At 34.7% G+C, this 22,613-nt stretch overlaps 1 protein-coding gene and 3 pseudogenes across 1 annotated transcript; 2 read left to right on the top strand and 2 right to left on the bottom strand.

The window, feature by feature from the left end:
* Nucleotides 1-2,628: 2,628 nt before the first annotated feature.
* On the top strand, nucleotides 2,629-5,477 carry LOC120175566 (annotated as a pseudogene).
* Nucleotides 5,478-8,316: 2,839 nt separating this feature from the next.
* Nucleotides 8,317-14,085, bottom strand: LOC120175498 (annotated as a pseudogene).
* A 2,703-nt stretch (nucleotides 14,086-16,788) lies between these two features.
* Nucleotides 16,789-19,490, top strand: LOC120175665 (ras-related protein Rab7-like). The gene is made up of 7 exons (XM_039182268.1): nucleotides 16,789-17,008; nucleotides 17,230-17,256; nucleotides 17,378-17,477; nucleotides 18,393-18,539; nucleotides 18,633-18,713; nucleotides 18,800-18,945; nucleotides 19,160-19,490. The coding sequence occupies exons 1-7, from the start codon at nucleotides 16,956-16,958 to the stop codon at nucleotides 19,224-19,226; spliced, it is 621 nt and encodes a 206-aa protein (XP_039038199.1). The 5' UTR covers nucleotides 16,789-16,955; the 3' UTR covers nucleotides 19,227-19,490.
* Nucleotides 19,491-21,300: 1,810 nt separating this feature from the next.
* LOC120175664 lies at nucleotides 21,301-22,004 on the bottom strand (annotated as a pseudogene).
* Nucleotides 22,005-22,613: the final 609 nt, after the last annotated feature.

Here is a 22,613-nt window from a genome sequence, read left to right as displayed (position 1 = left end):
AAAACAGACCAAAACTGATAATGATTGTCCTTTGTTCCCATATGTAATGGGGTAAGGGGGTAAGATGGTAGGCTGCCCCAACACCAGGTTGAGAGCAGCTTCCGTAGAAGACCTTCGAATTATGATATCCATATTCGACTGAAAGAAATACAAACCACCTCGTTCTTCACCACGCAACAAGATTTCTCTCAGACCTCTCGTCTCGAACACAGCAATTTAAAGCTCGAAATTCAAAGTAAACATCGTTGTCTTTAGCAAGCTTTGACACCGGAGCAGATTTTCGTTATCGTAGGTACATGCAACAAGTCATTCAATAACAACACTCGAGAATTAGATGTTAAATAGATCGACCAGAAGTATGAATAGATAAGGCACACCATTGCCAACAAGCAATTTACCTGGACCAGTAAATCACCTTTATGACCAATAGTTTGAAGCATCAGGTGTGACATGGTGTGATGCGCGGAATCAACCACCCATGAACTAGAGGTAGAAGCGCTATGAGCCTCAGCAAATCCTTTAGTACAGCAGGAACATGCTACATTCTCTACAGCTTCAAGACTAGAGTAATGACATTACCAAATTATCTCTGATGAAGAACGAGCAGAACCTCTACCAGAGAATCTTATCAAATCGATGCCAGCAGTCAGCCACTAATGACCATTTTTCCACATAGCTGGCACTGAACCCGTGGTCTCCCACGACCGCGTCCACGAGTAGAATAACTAGACTCATTACGATAGGCAGATTGATTTTGTAGAATTTGTGTTGTGATTGGGAACAAGTGCTCAGATTAGTAAATGGGCACTCATTGGAAACTGATCATCTCGAATATCAAATCCAGCCATTTGAGCTCAGCATCAATCAACAAAGAACATACCTTATCAAGCGAGAGAGAATCTTCATTGTTGTAATAAAAGCAATATAAGGTTGATAATCCCTGGAGAGGCCTTTTAAGATGCTGGTACTTGTTCGGCAGGAGAGATCGCACTATCACTGATGCCAATGCATCACAGACTTCCTTAATCCGAGTGAGATAGGTTCTCATGCTGTCATCTCCCTTTTTAAGAGATTGAGCTTATAATGCACTAATGACTGCTGTTGTAGAACGACTCGCGAAGAACTGCTGCACTTTGTTCCAAACAGCCACTGCTGTCTCCGCACCAACAAATTGAGAAAGGAGATGAGCTAATGGTTGACAATAGCCACGACGCCAGTGCACTGTCTTGTGCTACAAAATCGTCGTACACCTCGTTGGTATAGATTCACCATTCGCACCTGCTATAAATTCAGCGGAGGCTGCAGCGAACCAGTTAATACCGCTCGAGGCGATGGCTACGAACCGTTAGCAAACTTGCTGCTTCCAGAGTAAGAAATTCGACTCATCAAGAACAACATTCACCTTCTTGTGATGAACTTTTAGCAGACCCAGCATCCATGCTACCAGCAGATGAAGCAGCGAAGCAAAAATACCTCAGGAACAAAAAGCGACTGATACCATGATAGAATGCATTGAAAGTAAATTTTAGTAAACAAATTCATTATTGTTTTCCATATATTCAGTGAAGGCTTAACGCCTATTTATATAGTTTGTTACAGCCAATCATAACAGATTTGTAACAACCTCATAACAAACTCTTGACTTCCATGCTCACATACTCAACAACCTCACACCATGCATACAGCTCAGCTGCTAAACTAACTTCATTCACACTCAATCTCAATATGCTAATATTGAACCTATAACTTTAAAAAATAAAATAGTTCTTTTTCATCGAGATTATTTGGTTCGTGATTTTGGATTATCTATTAGTTTGTTTTGACGCGATTCATGATTTTTAAGTTGATTTAGGTTTTAATTTTTTTTATTTGGTTAAAATGATTTTTGATATTTTAAAGGTAAATTACATATTTAGTACCTAAATTATTAGTTTTGATCTGTTTTAGAACCTAAACTTTCAATTTTTTCAAAATTATAACATAATATTTAGTTTTGCTTCATTTTAGTATCCCATCGTTAAAATTTAATGCATTTAATATCTAAACTGTCAATTTTGTTCGTTTTAGTTCATAAACTTTCACTTTTTTTTTCAAAACTTAATGTTAAGTTTCTAACATGGTACTAAAATAAAAAAAAATAATAAATTTTAGGCATGATTTTAAAAGAATTGAAAGTTTAGGAACTGAAATGAACCAATACTGATAGTTTAGTTACTAAGTACAAATTTACCCTATTTTAAAATAAAGCGACAAAGATTTTTTCTATAAACATTTCAATATTTTTTATATATATTTAAATATTTTATTACACTCGGCATGTTTTGATTATGTCAAATAACCTTTTAATGATAAAGATAAAATATAAAATATACAATAAAAATAATAATACATGAAATAAATTATAAAACACCTATAAATATTCAATTTCGCACAATGTGTCTTTGCCGTTCGAGGTCATTTTAGTCATTGAGCAATAAATAGTAATGGGCATTATCGTAATAAATTCGCGTAATCAAACCCAAAGTTATACAACTCATCCTCTTCTGTCTTCTTCACGCTCTTCCTTTGTTTTGTATACCCGTCGAAAGTTGAAACTTCACTTTTCTCTTCTTTCTCTTTAAAGCACCAAAATCTCAGCCCCTTTAACTTTTTTTTCCTTCACTTTCCCGAGAAAAAAAAGTAGTCCCATATCTCGCCTGATCCAATGCCGGTCGCCGGCGAAACCGACGGCAACAGCAACAGAACCAACTCCGTAACCCACATTCTTTCCTCCAACACACCTTTGTTCCATCTCAAGCTCTACGCATTAATCTCGATTCTCGTGGTCTTGTTAATTCTTTTCTCTTTTACGATCTTCCTATGTTTCCGTTTGAGCAAAACGCGCGCAAGCGCAAAGTGAAGCATAGCTCCGGTCTGATCCCTTGGTATCCAAAGAGATCTTGGAGATCAAGGCTTTGAATCGGAACGCCGATTGCTTCGACGAGGAGGGCAGGATCGGGAACTCGGCTCCCTGTAAGAGTAGCGAGGGAGCTAGCGATGATGTGTCGGGAGCCAGCGACGTGTCGGCGGCGGATGCTCAGAATATCGGTTGGGGTCGGTGGTACTGCATGAAGGAGCTGGGAGATGGCGACGCGTGGATTCGCGGAGGAGAATGTGGTGGGTGAAGGTGGGTACGGCGTCGTTTTCCGTGGCGTTTTGCAAGACGGTTCCATCGTCGCTGTAAAAAGTCTTCTTAACAACAAGTACGTAAACAGTAAAAAAAAAATATAGTACTATACTGTGCTTTTGCTCTGTTTGTTTGCCGGGAAAAGACAAAACACTTTCTGGGAAAATATTGCTCCTCGGTTATTTTATTTCATGCATGATAGATCCAAGATTCCAAGTCTGACCGTGAAGATTATTGTTTTTTTGTTCTTATAATTACTGGTTTGACTTTTATTCGTTTCAACATTTTTCTAAAAACATTAAAAAATAGTGTTTTATGTTCAATTACGCTCCTGATCCCTTAATCTTTGCACATTTAAATTTAGCTCTTTAACAATCATTTTGCTCATATGACCAATATTAAATGCGTGAAGACTGAATAAGCTAATAAAAATGTTAAATATGAGGATTAGATTGTAAGGTTTATAATTCTAAATCTGGGGTTGTAAGTGGCAATTTTTTCAGAGAAGCAAAGTTTTTGACTCTCTACCTAGAATTAAAAGTAGAGAGACTAAATTGCAAATGTGCGAAAAGTACAGGGACTAAAAGCAGAATTAGACAAATCTGTTTGTTCTTATTCCTTGAGCTTACTGAACATGCTTTTACCTACTGCACTTCTTGGAAGAACCCTTAATTTATTAACTTTATAAGTAGTTTATAAGTACAGGGACTAGAAACAGAATTAGACCACTTTGTTTGTTCACAGGGGCCAAGCAGAGAGGAGTTCAACGTGGAAGTGGAAGCCATTGGCAAAGTGAGGCATAAGAACTTGGTGGGTCTGGTTGGGTACTGCACTGAAGGACCTCAAAGGTAAATTTTGTGTATGAATACGTCGACAATGGGAATTCGAAAACTAAATCTGGAATACTAAATCATAAACATCATTCATTCAAGGATTCTTGTGTATGAATACGTCGACAATGGGAACTTGGAACAATGGCTGCATGGTGATGTTGGTCCTGTTAGTCCTCTTACGTGGGACATACGAATGATGATCGCGATCGGAACGGCTAAAGGGTGCGGTGTTTCGTCTTTCGTTCCGTCATTTTTCATGGTCTCATGAAGCGGAATGGTTTTGGTTTTAGCTTTTAGTTGTTTTCTTGTTTATGCTTTCAGATTAGCCTATTTGCATGAAGGGCTAGAACCTAAAGTTGTGCACCGTGACGTTAAATCGAGTAATATCCTTCTGGACAAGAAGTGGAATGCTAAAGTATCGGATTTCGGATTAGCCAAGCTCTTAGGATCCGAAGCGAGCTACGTGACGACGCGTGTAATGGGGACATTCGGGTTTGTTCTCTTCCACAATCTCATGTCTATATGTATATGTGTATATATAAATATATATGCCTTGCATTGTTGATTCTTATTTTGGTAGTCTGTTGTGCTATGCAGTTATGTTTCACCTGAATATGCTAGCACGGGCATGCTGAATGAAGGAAGTGATGTCTATAGTTTTGGAGTTCTACTGATGGAGATTATTACAGGGAGAAGCCCAATCGATTATTCGAGGGCGCCTGGAGAGGTGAAGACAGTGTTTCTCTTGCATTACTTTCATCGGATGCCCGGAACACGTGAACAATGCCTTCTCTGTTTGCTGTGTATTTCAGATGAACTTAGTTGATTGGTTCAAAGGCATGGTAGCAAGTCGCCGTGGAGAAGAACTCGTGGACCCTTTGATCGAAATTCAACCCTCTCCTCGAGCTTTGAAACGAGCCTTGCTAGTTTGTCTCCGATGTATCGATTTGGATACCAATAAGCGACCGAAAATGGGGCAGATCGTTCACATGCTCGAAGCAGATGATTTTCCTTTTCGTTCCGTAAGCCCTCCTATCACACCCTACAGCCCGCTGCACAACTTTCATAATCATTACTTTAGTATAAAGAGAACCATAGTTTCATGTTCCGTAAATGAAAGCTGCATTTTATGTTTGTCGACCGATGCTTCCGATGCCAGAACTTTTGTATTACACCATATTGAGCACTTAGCACATCAGGAATCCCTTAAAATCCCTTTCCTTTTGCAGGAGCACCGACCGGCGCTGCACGGGAGGGATACTCGGTTCCATCCTCCGTGCCGATATCCGCGAGAGTTCCACACCCGAAAAAGCACACCGAGAAGGTTGACGCCACGAAATCGAGACGGAATGATTGCTTCTTACTCAAGGCACTATGTTTTACCGATGTCAGAATTATGTGTGTAGAATAAGTTTTTCCATTTTGTCCAAATTGAAGAATGATCAAAAACACCTTGGATGTGCATATACATGTTTTCTTACTCGGTCACTTTTTATCGCCATTTTTGATTTCACCGAGCCTTGTATATATGGACTTGCTTCAATACTGATATAATACCACCAGAGTTTGTTTAAGTCTGCAATATCGAAATTCAAACTTCAGATTTATCGGATCGAGTTAAGTTGATCATCGGTCGAATTGTTCTTCGGTTGAACGGTAATTCTCGGGTTAACAGAAGAGGAAATGCTTGGACATTCAGTTTTTACCTAACATGGTAACCCTGTTGGTTTCACCAACATGACAAGGGCACAGGCAGCGGCCTTTTGTTTGCTTAAGAACGATGATGCCGTGTTAAAGTGCTCTATGGGTTATTATTGTGGATGTGGACACCGAATATACATTCGTGTGTTACTCCAAGAAGACAACAATACAAATATGTTGAAAATTATTGAATTAAATGAATATTTTATTAGAGGAAAACATATTAATTAAATAAAATAGAATTAAAAAAATCCTCCCGATCAGATCATGACATATATTACGACATCCATTACTAGTGATATTATGGTGACATGAAGTTGATTTTTTTAATAAAAATTCGATCTTATAAAATCAGGACGGGTCGAAAATCATCGGATTTGGATCAAACATCTATCTCTAATTCCACACCACTCTAAATCAAACACATGGGTATTTTTTAGGTAGAAGGCAAATGAACCAAATTGAATGAAGTTATTGGAACTAGAAGTGTATGGACTAAATATCAATGTGTGAAGAGCACAGGGACTTAAAGTAGAATTAAATCTTATATAGTTTTATACAGTGTATAAATTCTGTTTAACTTAGGGCAAAATACACAAATGGTCCCAGACTATAGGGTGTTGTTTTAATGAGTTCTCGATTATTAAAAGTTACAAATGATCCCTGACTATAAGAGGTTTCTTTTTTTGAGTCCCTTGATTATTAAAAATTAGAAAATGATCACTGACTATTTATTGTATCAACTCGCCCTTTTTCCGTTAAAAATTATGACAATTTAGGTTGACATTAACCTGCTTAATGATATAGTATAATATGATCTTAGAATCTAAAACGAGTTATCATATAGTAAGTAGATTAACATTCAACTCAAACCACTGTCAATATTGTGATAAATGGGTAAAATGAGAACTCAGAAGCTGTTTTATATTGTGAAATGGATCTTGTAATGGCACATTTGGGCATTTGGAGGGCATAGAAGGGAGATTTGATTCGTACGACGGGAAACTGAGTCGACGTTGCCGAGTACTCTCCATCTCAGGTCCACCCTACCTGCTGTATCCTGTATGAACCCTAATCCTCTGTATTTGGTTCATGGTTTAGGGAACCTGATCTTTGCACTGTCGCTTGTAAAACTTCCATGTCTAAAACCCCGATTTGATTAGTGCGTAGAGAGATTTTGGACCGTTTTCATCCCTATCCCTAAAAAGTTTCAATTGATTCCACAAACTATATTAAATTTGGTATGGTATATATACATGTATATGTGGATTTATAGGAGTGTTCAGACGATCAGTTCGGTTATTAAACTGAATCACCCGCAATTATTTAAAAAATCATTAATTAAATCGAACTAAGTTCGATTAATTTGGTTGGTTGGCTTTCGAATTTTAGAAAAATAATATTTTTTTAGTCTTGACTAAAAATAGCAATTCAAGTAGTAAAAATTGAAAATGAGTTTATTTTATTTCTAGTCTTTCTTTTCTTTTCTTTTGGGTTGGACTTAATTATGGAATCAAAATATAAATATTAGATTTTAAATATCATGAATCAATGATAATATTGGCTCAAAATTAAAATTATATAGTCATTATAGAATTTTGTTTATTTAAAAATTTTTACTGATTTTAAACTGAATTTGAAAAAAAAATCCAATCGAACAATGAACACCTTTATAGAACGTCACATGTGGGTTTGATATCTCATTATTCTAGAGTTCACGCACTCTACTTGGCAAAATTAAATTAGCCCTTTGTCCGGTTTATGCTTGTAAACGAGTAAGTCGAGTTCGATTTTTGAGCTTGATTCGACTCGAAAACTTTGAAATGGAGTTTAACTTAACTAGAAAACTCACGAGTCTAAAATTTTCAAGCTCGACTCGAACTCGAAATCATGAACGGAGCTTGTAAAAGCTCGAAGAGAAAAAAAATTAAACTTTACTCGATTAAAGTCTCAAACTCGAACCTAAACATTTAATACATGAAAAACTTATACTGCATTTAAAAAAATCACACATAAATATTATTATTATTAATTTATTTAAAAAAAATAAAATCTTATATATATTTTCAAGCTGCTCACGAGTTTTTGAGTCGACTATCAAGTAGTTCATTCGGCTCGTTAAGAGTTCGAGTCGAGCACGAGTCGAATATTTATCCAATTGACCGAATTGATCTCTAGTAGCTTGCGATATATCTCGTCTCATTTACGACCGTAGTCAGATTGATGTTTACCTATGGTTTAAGGGTATACAAAGCCCAAAAGAAACTCATATATCATAATCGATTTTAATTTTAGGATAAACTATGCATTTAGTTTCTAAACTAATAATTTTAGTTGTTTTAATACTTAACTTTAATTTTTTCAAAACTATACCCAACGTTTAATTTTCATTTCATTTTAACTCCCTGTAGTTAAAAACTTAACGTGTTTAGTACCTAATTATCAATTTTAATATTTTAGTACCTAAACTTTCAATTTTTCAAACATTAACTTGAATATTAAAATGAAACAAAAATTGAAGATTTTAATGACAAGACACTAAATGAAATAAAAACTAAATTTTAGGCATACTTTGAAAACTTAAAAATTAGAGTATTAAAATAAATCAAAACTAAATTGAAGAAAGTGATAACTTTTTTTAAAACGCTTTTACAACAGGTAAGTAATACCACAGAATTCACGATTAATAAAAAAAATAAGCAAATATTGATCATCTACAATTGAACCCCATAAGACATTTGTAAAAAAAATGAAAACATAATAATAAAAATAAAATACTTCCTATGGGCCTGACTTGCATGGTACCGGTATTATTGGTAGCTTTGACACAGATGTGACCCAAAAACCCAGGAACCTCTCGACTATTATTCGCCTCCTGAGCACCCAAAAAAGAGAAACTTTTTACAAAACTAGCCGCTAGCTACGATCTCATGAATGCCATCACTAACAGTTTCGTCCTCGGACCGAACAGAGAGTTTCATCGCCACGTCCTTCGGTCCATCGAGTCCGAATTGCAGCCGTACGAGCACCTTCACATTGCCTATGTACACTCGGATAGAAGGCAAGTGTGTGACCTTGAATTTGGAGACAGAACCTCTGTGCCCTGAAAACCAAAGATAAAACATGATCTTCAACGACGTTATAGGGAAAAACAGAAGGGACGAAGAATCGAACCGGTACTTACCTCGCAGGGTTGCATGCCGAGAAGATCGATGACAGCATTAACGGCTTCAGCTAGGCTATCCCTAGGGCCAAGGCCGTATTCATCTACGTTCGAAGTCTGCACCCATGCTTTCCCATGCATTCCTGAAATTAGAGACGCCCACCTTCAACATGTAATCAGCTGCGACAACTTCAAGGTCCTCCAATTGGTACTCATCCTCGACTCCATCGTCCTCAGCCTCACCAGTACTTGGATCAACCTAGCAGAACCATTGCAAGCGTGAGATATAGGAAAACCACCCCAAATGATCCGTTCATTACGGAAACATACTCTCTCCGATGTATGACAAGGAAAACCAGTTTAAATGAGATTTGCAAAACATGTTATCATTCGGTCAGAACCAGTTTAAGCTTGATGCGTGGGCTTGGCAAAATTTGTTACCATTCCGAACCGAGTTAAATCTGGAGCTTGGTAATTGTACATTCAAATAGTGGAGCAATATACAAAAATCGCACATTCTAGAGAAAAAAAGAGAAGCCATACCTCTTTACGATAAACCTCAGCATGTTTGAAAACTTTCCAACAGCTGGGACCCCCTCGGGCTTCTCAAATGCCACAAAGGTCTGTCCAGGTGAATCATAAGGAAGTGATCTTAAAGGCTTCGAAGCTACTTCAGCAAATTCCTCAGCCTCTGAGGCATCCACAATAACAGTGACCTGGTAAGAGGCAGATTAGGTTATCAAAAGAGGCTACCGGATGTTTAAGTGATTTACATAAATGCTCGTGTAATTTGAACATTACATTCTCCAACAACTGCTCCGCTATGGTATTGGTACAGTTGTACTGAAATACAACATGACCATCAAAAATATGTTTGACGATATTAACTGCATATTCTGTTTCTGCTTCAGTCAGCTCCACAGGTGGAGAGGACTGGCCAATTAAAATATTAAAAACGGCATCAGTAAGTTCAAAATCGGAATAAATGTATTATAAGCAAGGAACAAACGGCAAAGCCAAGGGCCGTACCTTGAAAAGCTTGCCAAGTTTGCAAACTCAGGAATTGAGAAGCAGCTTCTCATAAGCATCAACAGGTGATGGAGGGATAGGGGAAGGAGCACTGAGACCAGTTGGTTTTTACCTGGAGCTTTCTTCTCAGCAAGTGGCTGAATCTTGATCTCCTTTGGCACAGATTAATGTCAAAAGGCTTTTCTGATGGCTTCTGCACCCAAATTAAACACATGAGATCATGATCTGAAAGCAGACAAACTGTCGCAGAAACTTAGAAGCTTACATAATTTTTCAAACCGTTCTCTAAGTTCATCAGAGGGATATCTAGTGAACCAAAGAGAAACTCCTTTACATCTGCACCAGTTTCAACAACAGCACCATCACCACCAAGTGTATTAAGATAGAGTGTAGCCCTGTCACGAACCTACAACACAAAAGATGTAAACATAAAATTATCTGAATAGTAACAGAGAGAGAGAAAGAGAGCAACACATTTGAATTCCCAAAACACTATGTTAAAAAATGTAACTTACATAATAACAAATGATTGGACATAACAAATACTACAGCATTTGAAAGAAAATGAAAAACAGCAAAAAATACACTATTCACGTTAGACTAACCTCATCATCGGTGTCAAAGAGACAGCGTCTTAAGAGAACAAATACACGGGGCTGCAAAAGAGAGTAGTGCAAGATTGTCCAGCTTAAATAGGCTAGCAAAGTCAAAGGTTGAGATTACATCAGAAAAATGAAAGAGAAATATCAAAATTTCATACCTTCAATCCATCAACCATAGCACCAAATTTTGCTAGGGTGCTCACTGCACCAGCCCGAACAGTGGCATTCTCAAGATGCACGCGATTATAAATGTAACGTATATATTTGCTTGGATCAGAAGTTTTTGGGCCTTCGATCCCCAAGAAATGAAGTATCTATAATACAATGTTAGGACAATTAACAGAAACTCAAATATGGGAGAAAACTGGAAAAAAGATATAAAGAAAGATCATTAAGGAGGTGATGCAAGATAACAGATGAAAATGCTACCTGTGTAGAAAGATATGTGAATTCACAATCTTCAATGAACTCACACAAATGAAGCAATCCAGTCTCCTTTGCTTCAGGGATATCTCTTATTAGAATCACAATTGAATCTACAATGGCCTTTTTGTACTCAAAGCCACCTTCTTCCCTTAGAATATTGCTTAAGAAATTCATCCTGAATATAACAATGGATAAATATGTACTTTAAGGGACTAGAAGAGAAGCATTTACTGAAGCCTCCTGAACCATAATGCAAAGCCAAGTGCACTTACAGAGATCTGTGCTTCAGTGGAAACTTTATGCATAGTGATCTTATAGCTTCCACAACAACAATTTTAAATTCATCGGCAATATCAGAAATAAAATTAGTTATCTGCTTCGTTAAGCGATCCACACTTGACTCGTTTCCAGTCTTGAGAAGGGTAGTGATTGCAAGTGTCGCAATGCTTCTATTTTGGTCAGAAATCAAACTCTCCATGTCAATATTGCAGTTTGTGACAGCCGTCGGATGAGTCATTGCAACCTAAAAAGAAAATAAGTCACACAGTCAAACAATCAGGGTGTACGTAAAAATACACACATTTTAATTATAAAGAAACAAAAATCACTTATCAGAAGGAAATTATTATGTGTTTTCCCTAAACAATATAGTAACAAAGCTTTCAACATGCTACACATGCATGTTTAAACTTCTGTAATTTGCAGATAAAACTACCCTGGCCACTCCAACAAAAGCGCTTGGCTGAACTTCTGAACCAACAATAGATCTAATAATAGCGAGATATATATTAATCAACGAAGGAGAACAAATAAACCTTGTTCAGTGTACGAACTGCAGCAAATCTAAGCACTGGCTTAGAAGAGCTTAAGAAAAGCTGAAGAACTGTAATTGCTGGTGTCAATTCTCTGCTTGTCACACCATTGAGCTCCGTGATTGCTCTAGCAGCCTCAAAAATCACCATCTCAGCCTTGTGGCGCAGACACCCCTCAAGAAAATCATAAAAAGGGCGATCCCCTGTTTGAGTGTTGTTGGCTGACTCACGAATGACCTGCAGACTCAACAATTACTTGACAATTTTGAACAAAAAGGTCAGCAGAAGGAAAGATATTGCGGAGTTGGGAAGTACCTGACTGATATAACGTATCAACAGGCATTGGGCTAATGGTGAACGGATGCTTCCCCTAGTCAAACTACTAACCAGCTTATTAACAGCTAGACGATCATTTTGTCGTATCTGCAAGTATGAAACCACATAGATTCATCATAGATGTGAATCAACTTAATGAGCATTACTCCAAATCCAGCCATGCATATAGACAGACATGCAAGGATGAAAAAGTACCATGAATTTGTACTACATGAAATTACTATACTTTCCTTTGTCACGTACATTTTAATTTCTACATGAAAACACAGTGTGCTAAAATTCGTCTGAAGAAACAATACCTGGTGGAGCAATGCTACAGCATGAAACTGCACAAGGGCTGCTCTTGATTGAACAGCTTCTTGAACCTCATTACTCCATCTTTTAACAATCTCAGGGTTTGTCTGCCAAAATGTTTTCGACATGTAATAAATAATAATGTTTTAATATTAATTTAAAAACTACCTGCGCATGTTTTTGTATGTGTAAAGCAACCCTAAGAAAACTGTTACCTGCAGTAAGTGGATACCACTGACTAAGGCTGCACTTGCAACAACTGGGTTTTTGTCAACAATTGCTTGTTTCAAGTACCGTTCGATCTGGGTTAGAAGAGTTCCATCTGTTATCCGACAAAGTACACGAATAGCATTTGCTCGATACATATCAGTCTTGCTAGTCATGTCCTTCATGAGAGAGCTTGTAACAATAATAACCTATTATCATCAAGAGGAAGGATTAATTAGTATCTAAATAGGCAAAGATGCATGCATACAAACACACAAAAAGTTATTCAACGAGCATGGAAAATTCAAGACATATAACCCATCTGCTGATGGAGATAGCTCCTTTATCATCAGGTAGACCATTCTCCTCAAACCTATATCCTTTGATTGGAACAGTTTTGTCACAGCAAAAAAAACATCTGTCGCTTCAACCTATCGATATTACAAAAGAAAATCGTCATTCACATTATGGTAGAGTACATTCCTTCACTATACATACTTAACTACAGAAGAAAACCATACAATATAAGTTGATTGTAATTCAACACAGAAAAAAAAATGGATTTGATCCTTTCCTGTACAGTTAGAAAAGAAAGGCCAACCTTAGTGAATGCGTCTCCTTGGTTCAGTAGATAAAGAAGCTTTGTGATAACCTACATAAAAAATGTATAAACAATCATTCCCCTATAAAATGATAAATCAAACACAAAAAATAGAAAATTGAGACAGACTAAAAAAAGAAACCTGAGAGCATCTTCTAGGATCAAGCTGAGGGTCATTGAAAACTCTAGCTTCTTGAAGAACAGCGCCCTCTCAATCCCCAAAAATGGAGAGTAATCTGCTGTTTAACAAACAAAAGTGCAATAAGAAAAAACATTCTCCAAACACCAAAAAGCTAGAAGAAATCAACAACACTACAAATAGAAACCGAAAAAAAAATGCATTCATAAGGCCTCGAGATCCACATCAAATCCACTAAAATCACACGCATCCATCCAAACGAACAAGTTCATTTCCCTTCAAAACGATAAAATCTAGTATACCGAGAGAATAGATAAGATCAACTAGGAAACTACAACATTACACTTAAACTAAACCGTAATCCCTCAAAATGAAGCATATAATCACGCAATGCATCTCTAATCAATTGAAAAGAACCAAAACATCACATCTAGAAGCTAACAGCTTATCTAACAAAATCGCGAACGTAAGATTTACGATTAATTAACACGAAACGAACAATCTATTCCGAATAAGGAAAAAAGACGCATAAAAAACGGTTAAAATGTAGACAGATGATGAATCGAAGGGAATGAGAATTGAATTTACCTTCCTCGTCGCGATCATCATCTTTCTTCACCAAAGGATGTGCCATCGCTAATTGACAATTTGAATCTTCGAGATCTAAACTGACTTCAACGAATATTCTCTCTCTATATATATTTGTAGGCGAGTCAATAATTTCCCTCTTTTTTCTTCTTCTCTTTCGTGCTCGTTAGTTCCCTGCTTTGCTTTTAACGCATTTTTTTTCCCAAACGAGGGGGGCGGAGGGTATTTTAGAACGTAAGCAAGTGAAATAGTAAACAGGTGGGTGATTGGGTCTGGCAGTATGTTTCACAAGTTAAACATTTGTTTCGCAAGTTAAATATTTGTATATAAGAGGACAATGTATTTTTTTTTAAAAACTTATATAATTTTTAACTCAGAAAATAAATTTGAGATGGGTTTTTATTAAATTTTTTGTTGTTTGTCCGTTACAATATTAATTGATGTGATAGTTCATAATATAATATTAATATGACGGTTTATGATATTGACGTGATAATCAACGATGATTGATAACGTAGTAGATAACATGATAGAAAAATTAAATTAATAACTTAAACATAGTAGATGAATTGTCACATTAGTATCATGGACCATCACATCAACACCGTGAACTATCACATTAACATTGTAACGGTCAAACAATAAAAAACGTTTGTGAAATAGTCATATAGAGTTTGTTTTCTGAGTTAGATGGACACATTGAGAGAAAAAAATAATACGAGAGCTATTATTTTTTTAAAGTATAGGGACATCTTATTCATTTTTTCTAAATTAAATAAACATATAAAATAAATATTTTTCTATAAACTTAAATAAATGTGTGTTCAACTTATATATTAGAGAAAAATTTATAGGTAAATTATGTATTTAATATCTAAACTATCGGTTTTGGTTTGTTTTATTACTTAAATTTTTAATTTTTTCAAAAGCATACTTAAAATTTAATTTTTATTTCATTTTAATACCATGTTTCAAACTTTAACGTTAAGTTTTTTAAAATTGAAAATTTAGGTACTAAAACGAACAAAAACTGATAGTTTAGGTACTAAACGCGTCAAGTTTTTAACGGTGCGATACTAAAATAAAATAAAAATTAAACACTCTATGTGATTTTGAAAAAAAATAAAAGTTTAGATATTAAAACAGACCAAAATTAATAGTTTGGTACTAAATACGTAATTTATCCTAATTTTATTTATTTAAAGTTTATATTGTTTTGATTCATTTACTTGTATCTGGTTCATTGACTGGAAGTCAATATTTTTTCCTTAATAGTTAAAATTATTTATGTTTGTTATATTTATATTTAATTTATATATGTATATATTAATTTATAGTTTTTTATTTATTATTTATGAATAAATTTTAATTGTCTATAAACATATTTAATTATATATTTATGAAAATATTTATTTAGTATTTATCTAATGTTTGTGACCATATTAATAAGTATGTTTGTAAATATTAAACACATAAATTCACAAATATTAAATGAATGAACGTAAACAAATATAATTTTAAATAAATTACATGAATAAAAAATTGATATTCTTAGCGAACACAAGATAAGCTTGAACATATTTTAAAATAAAACAAATAAATATAAATATAAATTTATTCATTCAAACTCGATTATAGATGTTTAAAGTTTTTCAATCTAAATGCTCAACATTTTTACCATCTAAGGTATTTAACCGACGTTAAAAAATTCGTTACCCAACATTTTAAAGTTATCATTTAAGGTGCTTGATCGTTAGAAGACGTTAAAAATTCGTTATTCAATATTTTAAAGTTACCATTTAAGGTACTTAATCGTCAAAAGACGTTAAAAAATCGTTTTTCAATCAGTGTTTAACATGTAACATGTTTTTTTAAAATTTTTATTTTAATTAAAAATTATAATTATATATTTTAAAAAATCTTAAAATCCTTAAATTACTTAAAATCCCAAATTTCATAAAATCTCTAATCATAATATTTAAATAGGATTTGTCACCGTCAAATCAACCACTACTAATCACTCTTGTTGTCATCAGACTTTCAATAATTTTTTTCATCGTCACTCGTCATATGATCACCATAATCAGATGTTCTGATATTTTTTTTATATAAAATGGTAAAGTGATTATTTTCTCGTATAAGGTGAATGTTATAATTCTTCATGGAAAACATCTAGAAAATTCGACGACTTTTTCAAAATATTAAGAAGACACATCATCTTTCCAAATTTTATGCATATCCGTTAGATTGTGTATTTTCAAAAGATACCAACGACATCATATCTTTTAGACATCTTACATAAATCGTTGAATCTTCCAAGTATATTCCATAAAACATTATAACATTTATCTTAGATGAAAAAAATAGTCACTCTAACGTCTTATATGAAAAAAATCATTTTTTTTCTCAAAATATTTTCAGACCAAATTTACCCTTAAAAATATTAAACTCGTTAAAGTAAATTAAAAATACGATATCCTTTATTCAACTTTCAAATTTAATTATTTTAAAAATAGACTTTTGTGCCTAAAGATTTTTTTTGTTAAAATAATTTTTTTCCGTTACAATTTTAGGTATTTATCGTTAAGTGACACGTGTTATATTTATACTTTTTCTGATTTTTTAAAAATAAAATAGTATTTAAAAATATATTTTTTAAAAATTTAAACATGACATTTGCCACTTAATAATTTTTTAACGGTAGGACATGAAAGTGTAAGAAAACATATTAAACACATGTTTTTTTTTTTTTTGCAATTTCAACTGAAAAAAATTTGGGAACTAAAAGTTAATTTTAAATATAATTTTAAATTTAATTTTAAAAATAAAATAAAAAAACAAAAATGCAGAATTACAGGTCAATCCAGCTTTTGCATGACTCACATGAGAGAGAGAGGGAGGAAAAAAAGTAGAAGAAACTTTGAGCGAATTTTCCTGTCAGACAAACAAGTCCACAAAGCCTCTCCTCCTTTACTCGCTCTCTCTTATAAGATTCAGTAAATTTTCCTTTTCCTTTCTGTCGATCTACACATCCGCCGATTCCTTTGTGTTCCTGACGATGCCGTCTCGCCGTAGAACCCTCTTGAAGGTCATCATCCTCGGTGACAGCGGGTTAGTTCTTTTTTCTTTTCTTTTTCTTTTTCTTTTTAAGACCGTCCATACAACCCGTGTGTATTCGCATGTATTTTCATCTTTTAAAGGTTTCGTTTCTAGGGCTTCCGTACGAATCTTTCGATATTTCTATTTACTGGTCTCGTTTCTTGTTAACCTCTAGTTAATTTTTGAAGTACAATGTTTATGATTTTGATTTGCGACTGATCTTTATTTTGCAGGGTAGGGAAGACGTCTTTGATGAATCAGTATCCTGAAGCTGCTGTTATTTCTAATTATTGAAAAAAATTGAAGTCTTATTTGTTGTCAGATGGTTGTTATTATGTTACTATTAGTTATGGTTGTGTTTGCCTTTACATTTTACTTTAGATATGTAAATAACAAGTTCAGCAATCAGTATAAGGCTACGATTGGGGCCGATTTTTTGACCAAGGAAGTGCAGTTTGAGGATAGGCTTTTTACCTTACAGGTTGGATTTCACATTTATCTCTACGTTTGATCTGATGTAATGTTAATATATATAATTTTTTATTATGCTCGAATACAAGCATTTTAGCATTTTGCTGAGCATTTTTCAGCTGTTGCATTTGTCTTCTGGGATCTTAATTTCCAATTCTGAGCATGGTTTTTTTTTTACAAAGAAAATGCTTGATTTTCATCCCTAGCTCGTGAACCGAGCTTTAGCTTTGATAAACTAGAGCTTAACCATGATTTTTTTATTACATAAATGTATCTCTGCACTATGATATTTATTAGGTCAAAACTGCCAGTGGCAACCTTTCTTTATATTCATTGAAAATCTTATGGCTTCTTTTTTCAGTAGTTACATCACCAACGGGAGTGGATTTGGGATGTTTGACTAGATAATTATGTTGTTTCACTCATTGATTAGGATTATGATGGCTACTGCATAAATTTTGTTTTTATTAATCAGCTCTATCTTTGATGGGCTAGAGCGTAACCAGGATTTCTCCATTACATTTAAGATCTGTAACAATTGTATCTCTGCGCTATGATCTTTGTTAACGCAAAACTGCCACTGGCAACCATTTTTTACATTCATTGAAGAACTCAATGGCTTCTTTTTCCCTGTCGTTATTATTTTACAAGGAGCAACAATGTGATGATTGGCTAGAGAATTATGTTGCTCCACTCATTGATTAGACTTCTGTTGACTACTACATGAATTTTGTTTTTTATCAATCAGTTTTCTGCATTTTAGTATTAGGCAATCTTATGGGCTAGTATCTTGAGTATTTCTAGCAAATTTTAGCATTACATTCTAAAATATTCAGGTTTTCTTTTAGGTTTTTTTTTGGGTGTTATTTGAGAGTGGCCATTTTGCTCAAAATTGATGAACATTTTTGTGTTTTACTTTTCCCAGATCTGGGACACAGCTGGACAGGAAAGATTCCAGAGCCTCGGTGTTGCTTTCTACCGTGGTGCTGATTGTTGTGTTCTTGTATATGATGTGAACTCAATGAAATCATTCGATAATCTTAACAACTGGAGAGAAGAATTTCTTATTCAGGTATATATTCTGAACTTCTGAATGCTTTTGAAAACCATCAGCCAACTCTCTGGGATTTACACTCGTAAACTGATTATTTGAAAAACCTTGCAGGCAAGCCCTTCAGATCCAGAGAATTTCCCATTTGTTGTTTTGGGAAACAAAGTTGATGTGGATGGTGGAAACAGTAGAGTTGTATGTATATTTTAGTTGTCCTTCCCTCTACAATCTCTCTCCCCACCATGACAGATGTAATTATCTCATTTGTTCCGACTCTTTAGGTGTCTGAGAAAAAGGCTCGAGCATGGTGTGCGTCTAAAGGAAATATCCCATATTTTGAGACATCTGCCAAGGAGGGAGTTAATGTGGAAGAAGCTTTCCAATGCATTGCAAAGAATGCCCTAAAGAGCGGTGAAGAGGAAGACATGTAAGTTAAACACCATTATCAGTTCTCTTCCCGCATGCGTTTACTTTCCCTAGTAACTATTTGCATGACATATTTGATTTTGAGGACTCATAGTTAACATCTTAGCTTCTGAAGTTATTTTTTTTCATTAGTTTTTGTTTAATTTCAAACCATCTGATTTATTCTTCAATTTCAATTTTGTTTTATCGCGTGCTTGGATGTTTAACTCATGAAGATACTTGCCCGACACCATCGACGTTGCAACCAGCAGCCAACCGAGGTCTAGCGGATGTGAATGTTGAAATGTACCATGTGATTTCCCCCCCCCCCTGGCTCAGCAATAAGTACCCATAAAGTGTTACGAATGATTTGGTCATCCCATTTCCCCAACCATTTTTATGGATTCATAGTGCTTGTCTGATAAACAAAAATGGTGTGTTTATGCTTTTGCATTGGTTGGATTTAGTTGTGTGGAATCTTTGTAATCCTCATTTGTTTTTCTTTGTTTGGAATCAGATTTTATGCTATTTCATAATGTCAAACGCTGCCTCCCTGTTTAATTTGCATTTAAAAGCTTGCTTTAGATTATTATGCAACCAAATCAAAGGAGTATGAAAAAATTAGGATAAACTATACATTTAGTACCTAAACTATCAATTTTAGTCTATTTTAATATTTAAACTTTTAATTCTTTCAAAATCATACTTAAAGTTTAGTTTTTATTTCATTTTAGTATTTTAATGTTAAAAACCTAACGTATTTAGTACTTAAACTACCAGTTTTGATCTGTTTTAGTATTTAAACTTTCAATTTATTTTCAAAATTTAATGTTAAATTTTGAATGGGTATTAAAATAAAAGAAAAATTAAATTTTAAGGTGTAATTTTTTTAAAAAAAAAGGTTTAAATATTAAAATGGATTAAATTGATAGTTTAGGTGTTAAGTGTGTAATTTAACCAAAAAAATTAAAAAGTTACAAATTTCATTGGTCCCATGAATCTACATCGTTGTTCTTGTGGGTTTTGGTAACGTGTTTTTGTAGAGGTAAAAAGTCTGTAGTCTGCGAACCACATTTGCAGGCATCTGCAGCAGAAAAGATTGACCAAAAATTTACAGTCTGCAAGAAGAAGAATGTTTTTTTAACGTCTGTAGACTGTTAAAATAAAATGAAATATAAATAAACTGATTTTTTAAACTTAAAAGAGTTTTGCAATACTGAAATTTAAATAATTTTAGTTTTACAGCAATCGGGGGAATTTTTAGGCGAGGGTTTTTTTTTAATGTTCTTTGAAGAGGTTGGAAGAGTTTTGAAGACATAAAGTCACGTCTACGCCAAGAAGAGAACGCACAGACGTTTTCGGAGCTACTGCCTTCTAAAAAACAAATGGTCTGTGAATCTCAATGTCTGCTCTGTGCATGATTTGCGCGAAACAGACATAATAGCTTTGAATATCTTTTTTTAGAAAAACAAACACCACCTAAGGTAATGATCTAAATATGTCTAGGGTCCTTGTATTATTTCAAAATTAAATATTTAATCCCTGTATTTTTTTGTTCAAACTTGTACATGTACTATATTTGAGATGTTGATTCCTCTCCATCTGACAAATATAAAAAAAGCCAAAATACCTATTGTAATCCCCTGCGTTCACATTTTATCAAATTTGACCCTTAACCTTTACAAGTAAATTGAAGTTTCTTTTGAATAGATTATCAATCAAGTCTTAACCTTTACTGTTTTGAAACAAATTTAAACACAACGTTAGCCATGACAGGGAAGGAAAAAGGACGGGCAGATCAAACTGTTGGTCGAATGCAAGCTGGTTAGGTTTGGAACGACTGAAGCTCTCGCTCTGTCACCGAGGAACTGCAAAGTCTAGGACATAACAACGAATAAATACCGAAGATAATCAGTAGAAGGAAAAGCTCAACCGAAATATTTTACGATAACTTTGCCGACTACAACAAAAAGTGAAGAAGAAAAGCATGCGAGAAATGGACATGGAAGTTATCAGGAAGGGTATATAGTGAAATCTGCAAGAACACTCCGGGTTCAAGATAAGCGCGGCATAAGGACATCAATTTGGAACATATTCAAGACTGATATGGACATCCAAACCATATGGAAGGCCTAAAAGTCCCATAATGCCTAAAAGGTTCGAGTACCCAAGCAAGAACAGCATGTCATTCTATCATTCAACTCGCCATAAAGAAGCTCGAAAATCGAAACAAATCGAAAAACACGGCAGAGCCTACCAAAACAAAGGAAGGTAACTAATCAATATCTAGAAGATTATGATTTTGGAGCCAAAAAAGATTCACTTGTGCAGAAAACGAAACGTGCACAGCTAAGTTAAACTCTTGTAAGTTAAAAATACAAATATAAATCTGCAGGCAATGCATGATTTCAGAACACAGACAAAATCTTGAACAAATTGTTTTCAATTCCATAGGTTCCTAAAACGATCCTATGCTTTTATTTGTCCAACAAAGGATCCAGCTTTGTCACAATGGTGTTGCAAGTCCTATTTCATGAAGTGGGAAAGCAAGTTACAAATCATTAAACGTATATTATATGAGCATCACAAACCATTTCTATCCAAAATTTCTACTTTGGGTTCTTCAAAAAGTCATCTGATGGCATTAAACATTCAAAAGAAAAAGAAATTATAACCTTGAGAGAGCCAGCTCCAGCAGGAGGAATCAACAGCGATGCTTGATTGTAACCTAGCAGAAGCAATGGTGGTATCATCGACTCTACTCCTCCCAACACCGATAGGATCCTTTAAACCCAGAAATAATTTGATAAATTGAGACGATATTTAGATACAAAAAACAAATAAAAGCTAAAAAGAAAGTACCTTGAAGCACAAGGGAGAGCTCTCGTTGAAGGAGAAGAGAAAGGAGGAGAGATTGATTTTGGGGTTAGGTTCTTTAATCTAAGGGCTTTGGATCGAACAGAGAGAGATCTGAACCCGCCATTACCGCTGACATGCAAAACGACGCCATTTTGGTTCTGGATGGTGAAACCAGAGGTTGAAGAAGCAGGCCAAGTTCACGAGCTCGTTTCCATTTCACCCTTAAACATATAATTTGGATGGTTTAATACACTTTTAGGTGTCTAAACTACACATTAAATTAATTTTTGGTGCCTAAAGAATTTTTCTTAAATAGGTGTCTGACGTTTTCAATGTTACACTTTTAGGTGCATGGGTTATAATTACCATTAAATTTGGTCATTATCTGACATGTATCACGCATATAAAATTCAAAAAGAACATTTAAAAAGAATTTAATATTATAATTAAAAAAACAAAAAACCCTAAAAAAATTCTACCATTGATCAGTCACCGTAGGTCTATGGGTATCACCGTTGACATCATCAGAACCACTTCGTTGCTGTAACCAAAACCCAATCATCACCCATTGTTAAACTACACCAATCATCGTGAAAAGTACCGTGAAAGGTCATCGATTTTCTAAGTTTTCTTTTGTTGTTTTCCATCGATTTTGACAACTAAAACCAATAGTACGTTACATGAGTGCCACCATTTAGTTCCTCGCCCTGCTTTAAATGAAACTCAATAAGTGGTAACTTTTTGTCGTCATCGGTGGGAGAGATGAGAGGGAGAGGGACAACATGAGACTTATTTTATTTTTTAAATAATATTTTTATTATTAAAAATATA

This window comes from Hibiscus syriacus, unplaced genomic scaffold, assembly GCF_006381635.1.
Source record: "Hibiscus syriacus cultivar Baekdansim isolate YM2019G1 unplaced genomic scaffold, ASM638163v2 tig00112206_pilon, whole genome shotgun sequence".
NCBI classification, from domain to species: Eukaryota; Viridiplantae; Streptophyta; class Magnoliopsida; order Malvales; family Malvaceae; genus Hibiscus; species Hibiscus syriacus.
The sequence above is the reverse complement of the archived record's forward strand: the minus strand, read 5'-3'. Positions and strand labels throughout refer to the sequence as shown.